The sequence below is a fragment of the Marmota flaviventris genome, chromosome 1 (assembly GCF_047511675.1).
Source record: "Marmota flaviventris isolate mMarFla1 chromosome 1, mMarFla1.hap1, whole genome shotgun sequence".
NCBI classification, from domain to species: Eukaryota; Metazoa; Chordata; class Mammalia; order Rodentia; family Sciuridae; genus Marmota; species Marmota flaviventris.
In genome coordinates, this window is record NC_092498.1 from 195,996,463 (window position 1) to 196,009,198 (window position 12,736).

The following is a 12,736-nucleotide window of genomic DNA, read 5'->3' on the forward strand; positions in this document are numbered from 1 at the left end:
CTAACCCCCCAGTCTATTCCAGGAGGTCAGGGGACTTGGGGAACAGTGGAGGTTTCAGAGATGAACTGTGGAGGGAGCAAGGAGGGACAGGCAAAGGAATCATCAAGCTTATCTGAGGGGCCATGTAGGCTGGACATCTATGGTGGCATCATTAGGATCAGGTTCCTGGGATATGACTGACTGACAAGGAACAAGAAGGCCTGGAGGTTTCAGCTGATCTAAGTAGGGTGCTCAGACATGACTTGGGTGCTGGGCAAGTTCATGGATTTTTGAGTGACCTCAGATTTTGGGTGGGACCAGAAAAGGGGGGAGGCCCAGGACCATCTCCACACTGTACTTGATCTCTTGATCTCTTCAAGGAGAGACTGCAGAGGGGCATAGGTTAGGAATGCTTGGGCTGCAGCTCAGAGAAGACCTGACTGAGGGTGGCTTCCAGTGTAAACAGACGTAAGTCTACTGGAGGTAGAGAGCCCCAGGGCTTGCTGGTGGCGAAGTGTCACCTAGAGGGTAGGCTCTTTATATGTCCACCTGTTTCTACTCTGCAAAAGACAAGAAAAAGTTTGAGCAACACCGTGCCACAGGGTGCCCCAGCTGCTTTTATTACCCACCTAGAAACGGAATGTTAAGATTTGAACTGTCAGTTGTAAGAAACAAGCATTCCAGCTACCAGCCTCTGGGAAGTCTGGAAAGTACTGCAGTGCTGTCCTCGGGTGCCCTTTGCTTTTATCTTAGAGGCTGGGGCATTTGCAGGCAGGACTGTGAAAAGCCATCTCCTGCCCCAGGAGGGCGGGCTAGTGGGCCCTGCTCTGCCCTCAGGAAGTTTGCTTAGGAGGGCAGGCTCTGTGTTAGGGTGATAGGTACCTGGTGCTTTGCCATCGAGGGGTAAAGGAAGTGATCAGAGACGCTATGAAAGATTTCTGGGCTTTTCCTCATCCAAAAACAATACTTGGAGCTGAAACAAAAAGGTTTGAGGGAACCTATCTGACAGATGTTGGAAGGAGATGTACCCGTGAGAGTCCCTGCCGACTGTTTGAAAGGATTCTGTTTCCTAACCTTCAAGGTCATCGTGTGGGGACTGCTCACGTCTGCCTCCTGCTTGCCTTGCGCTGTGCAGCAGAGCTCTCTAATGACAGGAGAACTCAGCCCGTTCCCTGACCAGGTAGCCTCTGGCCCAGGGGAGCAGGAGGACATGGACTTTTCTTGGGTTCCAGGACCAAGCAGCTCAGGGATTGCAGGGTGGGGCTGTCTGTCCCAGGCAGAAACCAGCTCTCTCCAGTACCTGATGCCTCCTGGTCTCTCTTGTGTCTCCCGAAGCTTTGGGCACTGCTGTGATTTTCAGTTTCCTGGGCTGCAGTAAAGTTTACACCTACTTTACACATCTCCTGTCCTGCAGTAGTGTCCAGCATAAGGATGAATTCATTGGGATCTCAGTTCTTGGTGGGGGACTGATTTGGAAAAACCTAGCACTGTTCTCCTTAGCAAGGGTGGTGGAGTGGGGCCACCGAGGGAGCCAGGGGTTCTTGGGAACTTCCTGGGAGAAGGGACCTTGCCGCTGGCTGTTGAAGAGTCAGTGGGGCTTTCTGCAGTGTTCATTGGCATACAATCGTGCTGACCAGGGGTAGCCTATCCATTTTCTAAGGTAATTCTAGCATTCTCAGAATGAACCGAGAAGAAAATTGAGAGGCCAGGATGTTGATATCCTTCAGGCACCATTGTTGTCCCACTTCCTTTTGCCCTACAGCCGGATTTGCTCAGGGAGTCCCGCTGCCCCTCTGTTGACCCTCCTGTCCCAGGAGTGGTGGCAGCCGCTGGATCACCCTCACGCCATCTGCCGCAGGCAGGCCTCACTTCCTTTTCCCACCAAGGTTTTCTTTGCTGCTTCCTTCTCTTGGAGTTGGTGGATTGTCATTCCCATCTGCTCATCACCCTGGGCTCTCTTTGAGGGAGCATGGTATACAAGTGAGGTCATTGTTCCCAAGCCACTAAGGTCCCTTAATCTCATTATGTCACCCCTATGACTGACACTGGGGCTCCTTAGAGGTAAAAGGCTCTCAGAGGCCTGCAGGGGAGAAGGTTAAGCGGAGGCTTAGGTGAAACTTCCCTGAGCAGATGTTTGCCATGAGAGCAGAATTTTGTCCATCTGTTGGCTTGGATGGACACTGACCATCCATCAAGAGCTGGGGGATGGGCCATGTCAAGGGAGAGGACTGTGAATGTTTATTGGGTTTGATTTGATTCTGAGGCCAGGCGGGTTGATTTTTTTTTTTTTTTTTTTTTTTTTTTTTCTGCCCTTGAAGTGCTTTGCTGTCACCAGCAGGGACTTCATTAATCAAGGTCATTAAGAAAAATGGTCCCTGAATTGGTAGAGATAAATGAAGGAGGCGGTTCAGCCAGTTGGAGGGACTGCAGTTTGTGCTTACAATGGCAGTGAATGCTTTGGAGGACACCTGAGCTTGCCCCTAGTTCTTGAGCCCTGCCTTCTGGTGTAGGAACTCCTCTTAAATACACCCATAGCTCCCTAGTAAGTGGAAATCAGAACTTATTTGATAAAAATTTTTAAGTAATCACCCGGCAGCATCTGGTGGTTCACTTATGGCTTCAACCAGATGTGTTTGATTAACAACTAACTTGCCTTTATTATTAGAAGGCTAACCATTAATATATTAGGAAATGTGCTACTTTTAAGACCAGAAAAAGTATTTACAGAGCACACTGGACCTTCTCTCTTGGGGTTCTTTTTTTTTTTTTTTCTTCATACTTTAATCAAATGCTGGCTGAAGGCCTGGGATTTATCCTGTCTATGTAGTTCTTGTTTGATTCCCGAGAGCTGTTCTTTACCATGACTGAGTCATCTTCCCCTCTTGCCCTGCAGGGCCAGGCCGGTCATTACGGTGGACGTCTCCATCTTCCTCCCAGGCTCCATCAACATCACGGCGCCTCAGTGTCATGATGGACAGCAGCCTGTGAACTGCCTGAACGTCACGGCCTGCTTCAGATTCCACGGCAGACACGTTCCGGGAGAAATTGGTAATGAGTCACCGAGTCAGGGCTCGGGTTACACATCTTAGCTGGAGTAGGATTGCAGGATGGTGGGCAGCTGTGGGACGTTTCGGAGTTTTCTCCTGCCCTGCATCGGCCGGCTTTGCAGGCAGCAGATGGGTGGGCTGGACACCCCTTCCCTCAGAGCTCCCTCCCCTCTCTCTCCTGCTCATCCACAGCTCTAGGACACATGATGTTGGACCCCAAGCATCCTTTGCCCAATGTACGTGGACCAGACTCAACTTCACTGGACCATGGGCGGGCCAGGCTGTGGGAATGTGGTGCCAGGGAGCCTGGGTCTTATGGAACATTCCATGCAGTTAGAAAAAAAGAAGTGATGGTCTTTGGAGGCTCCCCGTGGAGTTTGCAGCATCAGCCAGATGTCGGGGGGATTATTCCATTTACTGTGGGATCAGGACGTGGAGTTTTCAAAGGCTTAGGTTTTCAAAAGAGGGGGCCCTGCTTTGGCAGCGCAGAGAAAGCAGGTGGTAGCTGTCCCTGCTATTTCTTAGACTTGGGGGAAGGCTGACTTGCTGTCCTGCCTCCAGAGACTGGATGAAGCCCCAGAACAAGACAGGGTCAGCGTTGATTAGAACGCAGAGCACAGGATCATTTGGAGGAAATGATTCCAGGATATTATGTAGATTAATAGGTGCTTTGTTTGTACTTGGCAAGGCTGATTGAGTAGAAAGAGAAATTCCACGCGAACAAACAAAATCCCGATAAAAGCCTGTATCTCTCTTCCAGAGAGCATTTGCAGGCCAGGGCCATTCTCTTGATTTCCTTCGTTGGTCTCTTGAGAAGCGCGGAGATGGGATCGTGAGGCAAATCCATGTTCGATCAATAGTTATGAGGCCCTTACAAAGTGCCACTGTTCAGCCCTGGGCACAGAGTAATAGACAGGATGGGCATAATCCTTGCCCTCATGGGGCTTTTGTTTTGGGGGGAGAGGAGTCTTTCTTGCTCGCTCTTCTAGACACATGCAGGCTCCTTGGTTGGCAGATTTATGCTGGTACATGAACACAGATTTCTCACTCCAACAGTGGACTCCCCCAAGGGCAAGTTCATAATGTGTTTAAGTAGTTAAAAAACAAGAGTTCTGCCTGTCCCCAGGAGTGTTATTCATCACTTCATCCTTTCCCTGGGGAGCTGCTTACGGCCTCATGGAGCCTCCTGGTTGGCCAAAGGAAGGGTAGATAGTGCTCTTGCTCCTCTCTGGACAGGCTGAAGCCTGACCTGTTCATTTCTCTCCCTGAAGGCTGGGAATCCAGGCTGGCACCTCTGGACTCTCACCAGTGTTGAATGAAAACCAGGGTGGGTTTGGGGGTGAGCCCTCCATGGTTCTGTTTTGCACACTGACCCAGTGCTGCTGCGTTTCCATTGGCTGTCAGATAGCCTGATGAAGTTGTGAGTGAGCAGAGGTGTCTGCCCTGCCTCTGGACAAGCTATCGAGCCCAGGGCCTGAGAGCTGGCCATTCACACCAATAGGGGAAATTGGGTGGAAACGCGCAACTTGACCATGGGCCCTTTTTCTGCTTTAGGGATGCATTTCTATTCTGGAGAGTGTTTGCATGCAGAGAACATCCTCTGAGTCCTGGTCTTTTGAGAAGCAGGCAGTGGGATAACAAGGGAAAGTGAAGATGAGTGAGGAATGGGGGAACCTTCAGTCTGGTAATGACTGCGTCATTCCTTGAGGAAAAGAGGAAGAAAACGTAGGAAAGCTGTTAAAGTAGAAATAACCCTTTCGCCTTTCCTCCTGGGAAACTCTAAGGGAAACCCTGGAAGGAGAATTTATGAGTAGATTTTTCCCAGCAGAAATCTTCTTCTGATGGAGAATGGGAATGATTCGAAACTGGCTGGGAGAGACCAGAGCCAGAGTTGATGGGAGACAGCTGGCTCCCTCCTGGCCCAGGCTGGTGTGGGGGGTCCTAAAGAACCAGCTGGGGGCAGGGGAAGGAGGGAGGGAAAGCATCCCTCGGGGCTCATCAGCTTTTCCATCAACATGACATCATTTGACATGGCAGGAACTCGAGCTGCCAGAATGGAAAACCTGTAGCCGTGAGATGTGCTGTTGGAGCAGGGCCCGGATCAGAACCAGCACCCTCTCGGGGCTGGTTGTCTGCCTCACGTGAGGGGCAGCTACAGTACGCCCCAAACCAAGTGAGCTGATTGGCTGCTGCTCTGACACATTCTCCACTTCCCATGGAGCCCATTCCCAGCCCCCCTGGGGACTTGGGTGAGTGCTGTTTAAAACTATCAGTGGAGCCCAGAGCTGCAGAATGATCTTTGTTTCTTCTTACTGCCTGCGGCTACAAGACCCTCCTCACTCAGGCAGGGTTTCTCATGGTGCGTCTTGCTTCTAGAAGAGTCCGACACAGAACTGACTATTTTTTGGGTCATTTCAAATGTCAAAATAAATTTTGAACCAAGGAGAAGCAATAAGTAGACGGTTCTCGAGATGAAATGCTTCCAAAATGATTGCACTTGGCGAATAGGCTAATTCAGTCTGTCCATGATTGTTACCTTTCAGATTTTTCTGAAATGTTGAGAGTGTTGGCATGCACACTCCCGCCTGGGGCAGAGCAGTGTGCCTCATTTTCAGCTCAGTCTCTGAGCTGCTGCTCTTCCTCCCCTTCCTTGAGTTGCAGGAGATGCCACATGTCTACAGTTCTGCAGTTTGAGGATGGAGGTTGGTGTTTTTTAAAGTACCCAATCCAGTGCTGGGCACATGTTGAAGGTCAAATCCATTCCCTTTTCTTGACTTCCCTGTGTTAATCTGGGTCATCCCCCAAATAGATCTAGAGTCAAGGATCCAAGTGCACATCATTGATTCAGGAGTAAACTCTGAGCCGGGCTCGGTGGCCCATGCCTGTCATCTCAGCAATTCAGGAGGCTGAGGCAGGAGGATCACAAGTTCAAGTCCAGCCTGGGCAACTTAGCAAGACCTTGTCTCAAAATGTAAAATAAATAAATAAATAAATAGGACCGAGGAATGAAACTCGGTGGTAGAATACCCCCTGGGCTCATTCCCCAGCATCACAAAAACAAAACTAGCAAAACCAGGGGTGATCCCTGGCAGCACCAGTAGGGAAATGGGGTACTGAGACAGCAAGGGTGGGCAGCTGTAGTCAGAGAAACGGAACAGGGAAGGAGGGAGACAGAAAACAGATATAAATATGAGGTTGGTTGGATGATGATGATGATGATTGGTGCTGGGGATTGAACACGGGGCCTCTCACATGCTAGGGAAGAGCTCTACCACTGATCTGACCCCTGACCTTGATTGACTGATTTTAAAGAATTAGTTAATAAGATTGTAGGGGCTGATACATCTGAATTTTGCAGGGCAGGCAATAGGCTAGAGACCCAGGGCATAGTTGAGGTTGAATCTCAAATCCAAAGCAGGCTAGAAGCAGAATTCCTTCTTTCTGTGAGGGGACCTTAGTTTTTTGTTTTTTTTTTTTTTAGACTAATGATTGGATGAAGCTCATCCACAGTATAGAGATCAATCTGTTTTATTTAAAGTCTGATTTAAATGTTGATCTCACTTTAAAAATACCTTCATAGTAACACTGAATTGATGCTCGGCAAAATATCTGGGTATTCTGTACAGCTCAGCCAAGTTGACACATAACTATCCTAGCAGCCATATAGGTGTATTACTCAGCAGGTTACCCATGTGGGCAGTTGGAACTTGTGGGGGAACCCTGAAAGTCAGCTCTGAGGCACCTTCTCCACTATCCCATCTAAAGGCTGAGGGAACAGGGATCCTGCCCCACGGAGGGCTGCCCAGGCCCTCTGGCCTGCCGTGCATGTTGGCAGAGCCACTAGAGAAAGCCCTGGGTAAAGGGACGCAGGTGCTGGTAGCTGCAGGTTGGGCTGGACCGCAGAGAAAGGGTTCGGGCCAAGAGGATATGGGTGGGGGATCGATACTGTCTGCTCTGTCTTCCTGTGTTCATTTCCACCCGGGGTTTTCTCTGAGCTCAGCCAATTTGTCTGTGGCACAATAGCTCTGTTCTGTTCTCTCCATTACTCCCTTTCCTGAGGCTGGCACCGTAGTTCTCTCACTTGGGAGGAAGGCTAGCCTGGGGCCACCGAGGACAGGCTACTTGGCAGCTGCCACCCTAAGTAGGTTCCCTGGCCAGGATCCTTCAGCTTGTCTTCCAGCAAGCAGTGTACTCTCCAGCTAACTGGGGCTTGGAGTCTCACTTCATTTCAACTTACACCCCCCACCCCACTTTTTTTTTTTTTAACTGTTGGTCAGGGGAGTTGTAATCACTAGAAAGCAGATTGGTTGGAGTTCAGTAGTTCTGGATCTCTGTGTTTGGTTCTGTTTCTGCATCAAAAAAATAAGTTTTTAGGTGAGGTCAGGTAATTAAAAAAAAAAAAAAAGGCATCAAGAACCAACATGGTAGGGCTAGTCCGAAACCAGAGACTAGAGTTCTAGATTGCTCTCTCTGGCAGATGGCTCTGGCTTGGAACAAGTCTTTTCCCCTTTTGGACCTCAGTCCCCTCATCTTAAAGGTGGAGGGTTTAAACTAATTGGTCTCCACATTGTTGCAAAGCTTCAATGGCCTGTGAATCCACAGCCCTTTGGCGTGTAACCCTTGAACTGGTGCCCATGTTTCCTGTGTTCAAATGGTTTCCCATATACATCTTTTCTTCTCCTTCCCTCTTCCTCCTCGGGGCTTCATACATGCTATGTAAGTACTATACCACTGAGCTACACTCCCAGCCCTTTTTATTTTGAGACAGTCTCATGAAGCTGCCCAGGCTGGCCTCCAACTTGTGATCCTCCTACCTCAGCTTCCCAAGTAGCTGGGGTAACTGCTTTGTACCATTGCACCCAATTCATACCATTCTTCTTAACGGTAATACTATCCTGGGATGATCCATGACCTCGGTCCCTCCTGCTGACCCAGCCTTGCTTTGGAAATCAGCTGTTTCTGGAACAAACAAGTTGGGGCAGGCTTGCCCTTGCTAACCAGGAATCCGCCTGCTTGGTGTGGCAAGAGCCCTGACATGGCAGTAGCCCAGAGAAGCAATTAGATGCAGCAGAAAGCCTGCCCAGGTCACCTTCCTCTCACCCTGGTTTAGACCTCCCCCTTTGATGTTAAAAGCCAGAGCTGCCCGCTGCCTGGCTTCATGGACCTAATGGCTGGCAGACACAGAACTGCATTTTATTGGTACCGAGGCCCTGGGTTCTAAGAGGCAGATGTGTAGAGATGGGCCTGGGTCATCTGCTTTCCCACTGCTCCGCCATCTCCTCCAGTTGCTTTAGGAATGGAGCTTCCTGTTATCTTATTTAAAACCATCAATATCTTCTCAATCCACAAAACAGTTAAAAAGAGTTACTACTTTTCTGTGCCAAAAAAAACGGTGAGAGGGGTCTGTTGATACTAAAGCCATATTTACCTAAGAAGCGTACTGTTATAATTTACTTGGACTCTGAAATGATGGAGGTAAAACATTTTGGGTTTCTCCAGCATGCCTTTGACCTTGTAACCCTCCTGTTTTCACATCCCAGTCATTCTGCCAACTACCATTAGACCTTCAGGTACAGAGGAGGAGTTTTGTTTTTTGTTTTTTTTCAGGGGTGGACCTCTATCCAGGCCCACTATGGCCCGGGTTTTGCTAGAGGGATGGGCACCTCAAAGTGCACGGTCACCATGTTTGGCCCCCTGAGAACGAGATCTGCTGCAGCCTTCCTCTGGGTTTTGAAGCATGTGGGCACCGTGAATGCGTGTCCTTGCCTATGTTGTCCCACCTTTACTCACAACAGCATCTGGCACGTAGTCAGTGCTCAGTAAGTTGTGAGTGCTGCAGTCCAGTGGACACAGTGAACAGGACTCCTCATTCATGAGATGAGATGAAGTTATTGGACGTGATTGTTCCCTTGTGGTGGGTGGTCTCACCCAGGATAGTCACTGCATGGTGCCACCATCATTTCAGAGGCTTCTAGTGACCGGCTGCAGATGTGCCACGATGCTTGCTTCTCTGAACACTGCCCTGGGTCGGGTACAGCTAATGGTTGACGAGTGTGTCAGCAGCTCCCCTGGGACCTTGTGGCGGCATGAAGTTTAGATTGGGGTAGTCATGAGGTACATACATGAGTGTCACCACAAAGACAGAGTGCATCCTGGTTCTGTCTAGATTCTGTGAGCACCTGGCTGCACACGTCTGTCCCAGCAGGTCCTGACGTGGCCCACGGTCCTCCATGCTCTGGAGGGCAAGGTGTCCTGTGAAACATGCGTGGATCCTGTGAGGGGGAGGGGAGGTGGCCTGGCCCCTCTATCTTTTCTGACATTTTGACCTCTTGTTTATTGGCAGGCCTCAATTACGTTCTGACAGCAGATGTGTCCAAGAAGGAGAAGGGCCAGCTGCCCAGGGTCTACTTTGTGTTGCTGGGAGAGACTGCCGGCCAGGTCTCAGAGAAACTACAGCTGACCCACATGGAGGAGACGTGTCGTCACTACGTGGCCCACGTGAAGGTCAGTCCCTTCTTCCTCCTCATCCTCAAATTCTGATGGCATTAGATGTTCTTTTGGAACTAGTCGAAGCTACTTTGTGTTTATGTGTTCTCCAACGTCCAAATTCTATTTCACAAGGAGAAGGATGTTTATTTCTTCCTACTGTTTTAAGTTTCTGACAGCCCTTTTATGTGTTTGATAGTACTGGTCTCAGACTCTGAGAGGGATTACAGGGACCAGGAGGCCAGTGATGATCCTGACTTTTGAGAGTGTTCTCATCCTCTTTCCTCTGTGAAGTCCAGTGGTCTTCCTGGAGGGCAGCCTCAGAAGCACATGCCTCCAGGCTTGCAGTAGTGCTGGATCTCACCATACCTGATGGCTTTCTCAGTAGCCCACTATCTATTTGTTCATAGGCAGAATGAAGGCATTTTAAAACTGGTTGGCCAAATTTTTCTTGCTTGATTACTTTTGTTTCTTTTAGGAGTGCATGTTTGACCTTTCCCTCCTATCTCTAAATCAACTTCCAAATGTTTTGTTCCTCTTGAAATTATTGTTAAATACACTTTGCTGTTAACACAGGATACTGGATTTGATTGAGTATAGAGTGGTCCCTTTGCCAGGTGGGACTCCTGGAAGTGCTTGATACTGCAGGAATGGTCAGCCACTGAGCCAGGGCAGGGCTCATGGTAGGTAGGTGGAATGCATGTGGGTTTTAGAGTCATACAGCCCTCGTGTGTATTCAACTGGATGAGCATTGTGCCCTCTCTGTGACTCAGTCTCTGACTCTATGAAATGCACACAATAGTATTTGCCTCGAAAGTGGCCATGTGAATTGAATACTGTGATCAATATACAGGTGATGATCAATTTATATTCTGTGCAGCCTACACTTGCACAGAGTCTGACAAATAGTAGGTATTCAGTGTTATTTGATTGGACTACACAGAACTGCCAATATTCTAACATTTTTGACTTAACAAAAAGGGTAATTTCTTATAGCTTAACTTGATATTATGAGCCAGTGGATTTCTGACTGATAGTAAAAATAGCGTATGGGTCAGAGATGAAGTCTCTTTCTATTATTACGTTGATGGTGCCAGATCAGGAGAATAACAGCTGCTTCTGGGGTGTGTATAGAGAAGTGTCCCCACATCTAGGGCACTTGCTCTGGCCCAGAGCCTATGAGTCTGTGCCCCTGAAATGCTTCTCACTGGGGCTGGGCTCTGTCCTCTGCCAGGACTCGTGCTGGGACCTGCCTAGACCAGCTGCCCCAGCACTTGAGGTGCCGGCCATTTATAAAGCTGCCCACGTTCCTGTTAAGTCCCCAGCCCCTGCCCCTCTTGCTCTTGGATTCCATTGGCTTGTGATTGCCCTTGGGGGTATGTGAGAGACTGCTCAGGACAGGCTTGTGTGCAAAGGCACTGAGTGTCCATGCTTTGTATTTTCACACTTGCTGGGGACAGGGCATCTTCTCTTGCACTTCCTTGTGCCAGGACTATGCCATCCGTGCTTTCCTTTGGGTTCTTTGTAACTTCTTGCTTTGACTGAGAAGTTATCCTTTGTGCATAGCCTACCAGGGGTCACCTCTGCAATTCAGGACCACAGAGAACCTGCATGCCTTTGTGACATGAACTCGGGGATGTCAATAGGGAGGACCAGACCTCAGCAGGGCTGCTCTGTGGCCTGTGAGGGCTACTGGGTGAGAGCAGGGCTGCCCCAGGGTTGGTCCTGTCACTTCCTGATAATCTAGGGTTGCCACATTTGGCAAGTAAAAAATATAGGATTCCCAGTTAAATTGGAATTTCACCTGAGCAAAGAGTAATTTCTTTTAGCATACACACAGAAGTTCCCCCTCAGCCATGGTTTAGTTTTCTGAGGATTCAGTTATCTGAAGTCAATCTAGATCTGAAAGTATTAAATAGAAAATTCTAGACATAACCAATTCATAAGTTTTAAATAATTCATTTTGTAGACCATTATAATGGTTGTATTTTACCATTAATTATTGTTTTTTTTTTGGGGGGGGGGCACTCAGCCACTGAGCCACATCCCCAGCCCTATTTATTTAGTGACGGGGTCTCACTGAGTTGCTTAGTGCCTCACTTTTGCTGAGGCTGTCTTTGAACTCATTATCCTCCTGCCTCACCCTCCCTAGCTGCTGGGATTATAGGCATGTGCCACTGCGCCTGGCCATTAATTATTATTTATTTTTTACCTTGCCTAATTTGTGAATTGAGATTTACCATTGGTTCATATACAACATACATAAAACGGTATGTATAAGGTTCGGTCCTATCTGCGGTTTCATGTATACATGTAATGTTTTGGAACATGGAAAAGTAAGGACTATTGGATGTGCCAAATATTGCGTGGGACATACTAAAAACAATGTGTCATTGATCTGAAATTCACTTGTAACTTAGCCTCCTGGTAGCAGATTGCATTCTAGTGATCTTCCTCCATCCTGTAAGCAGGACTTCTCTGCTCAAACCCTGGCTGACCAAAGGAAAGACTTAGGTAGCCATGAGAAGAGGCGGAGAACAGAACTCTTGGGCGCAGGACCATAATGGACCTGTATGTGGTTATTTGCTCATGATATGGAGAGCCAGGGTGCAGGCCTGCGTTAGTGGACTGGGATGATGATGATGTTGCTTGGCCATTTTCCAAAGCAAGAAGGAGGGCTGAAGAGATACACCAGGAAGATACAACCCCTCTGTGGTCCTCGAGTCAACATTGCTCTTAAGGAGTGTTCAAGGTGCTAATCCTCGACAGCCACAAAGAAAGTGTTTTGCTATCAGTCACAGTCGGAGCCACAGTGGAGGACCTGTGGGATGGCGGAGTGCACAATCTCGGGCGAATGCTAGGGAGCTAGCTGGCTGCCCACAGTGCGGCCTGGCTGGCTGAGGAGGAAGCGGGCAAGGCCTGTGGTTTATCGGGTTGTGGGAAAACAGCTGTGGAGGCCGTGGCTCGTGTGGGGGCTGAGGCTAGCAGCAAGGATGGGGGAAGGGAGGTGACAACCATCGCCTCCAGAGCAGGGACCGAGGACTGGGAGCTGTGAGTCGGGGCTGAAGAGCAAAACAGGGTCTCTACTGCAGAGGGCTGGCACTCAGCTTTATAGACCAGCCACGGAAGATAAATACACGCATTCTGGCTTATCACACGCCATATGGCCAGCAGACAGTGAGGCCGGCACTGGGGCCGACCGAGTGTTTTGTTTAGGCTATCTT

The 12,736-nt window shown here is 49.0% G+C and overlaps 1 protein-coding gene across 1 annotated transcript in view; it reads left to right on the forward strand.

Annotated features, from left to right (window-relative positions):
- Positions 1 to 12,736, forward strand: part of Itga9 (integrin subunit alpha 9) — a 319,107-nt gene that overhangs the window by 73,861 nt on the left and 232,510 nt on the right. The window contains exons 14-15 of the mRNA XM_027932436.2: positions 2,873 to 3,027; positions 9,370 to 9,530. Of these exons, the coding sequence (XP_027788237.2) occupies positions 2,873 to 3,027; positions 9,370 to 9,530 (316 nt within the window). The remainder of the gene's footprint in view (positions 1 to 2,872; positions 3,028 to 9,369; positions 9,531 to 12,736) is intronic.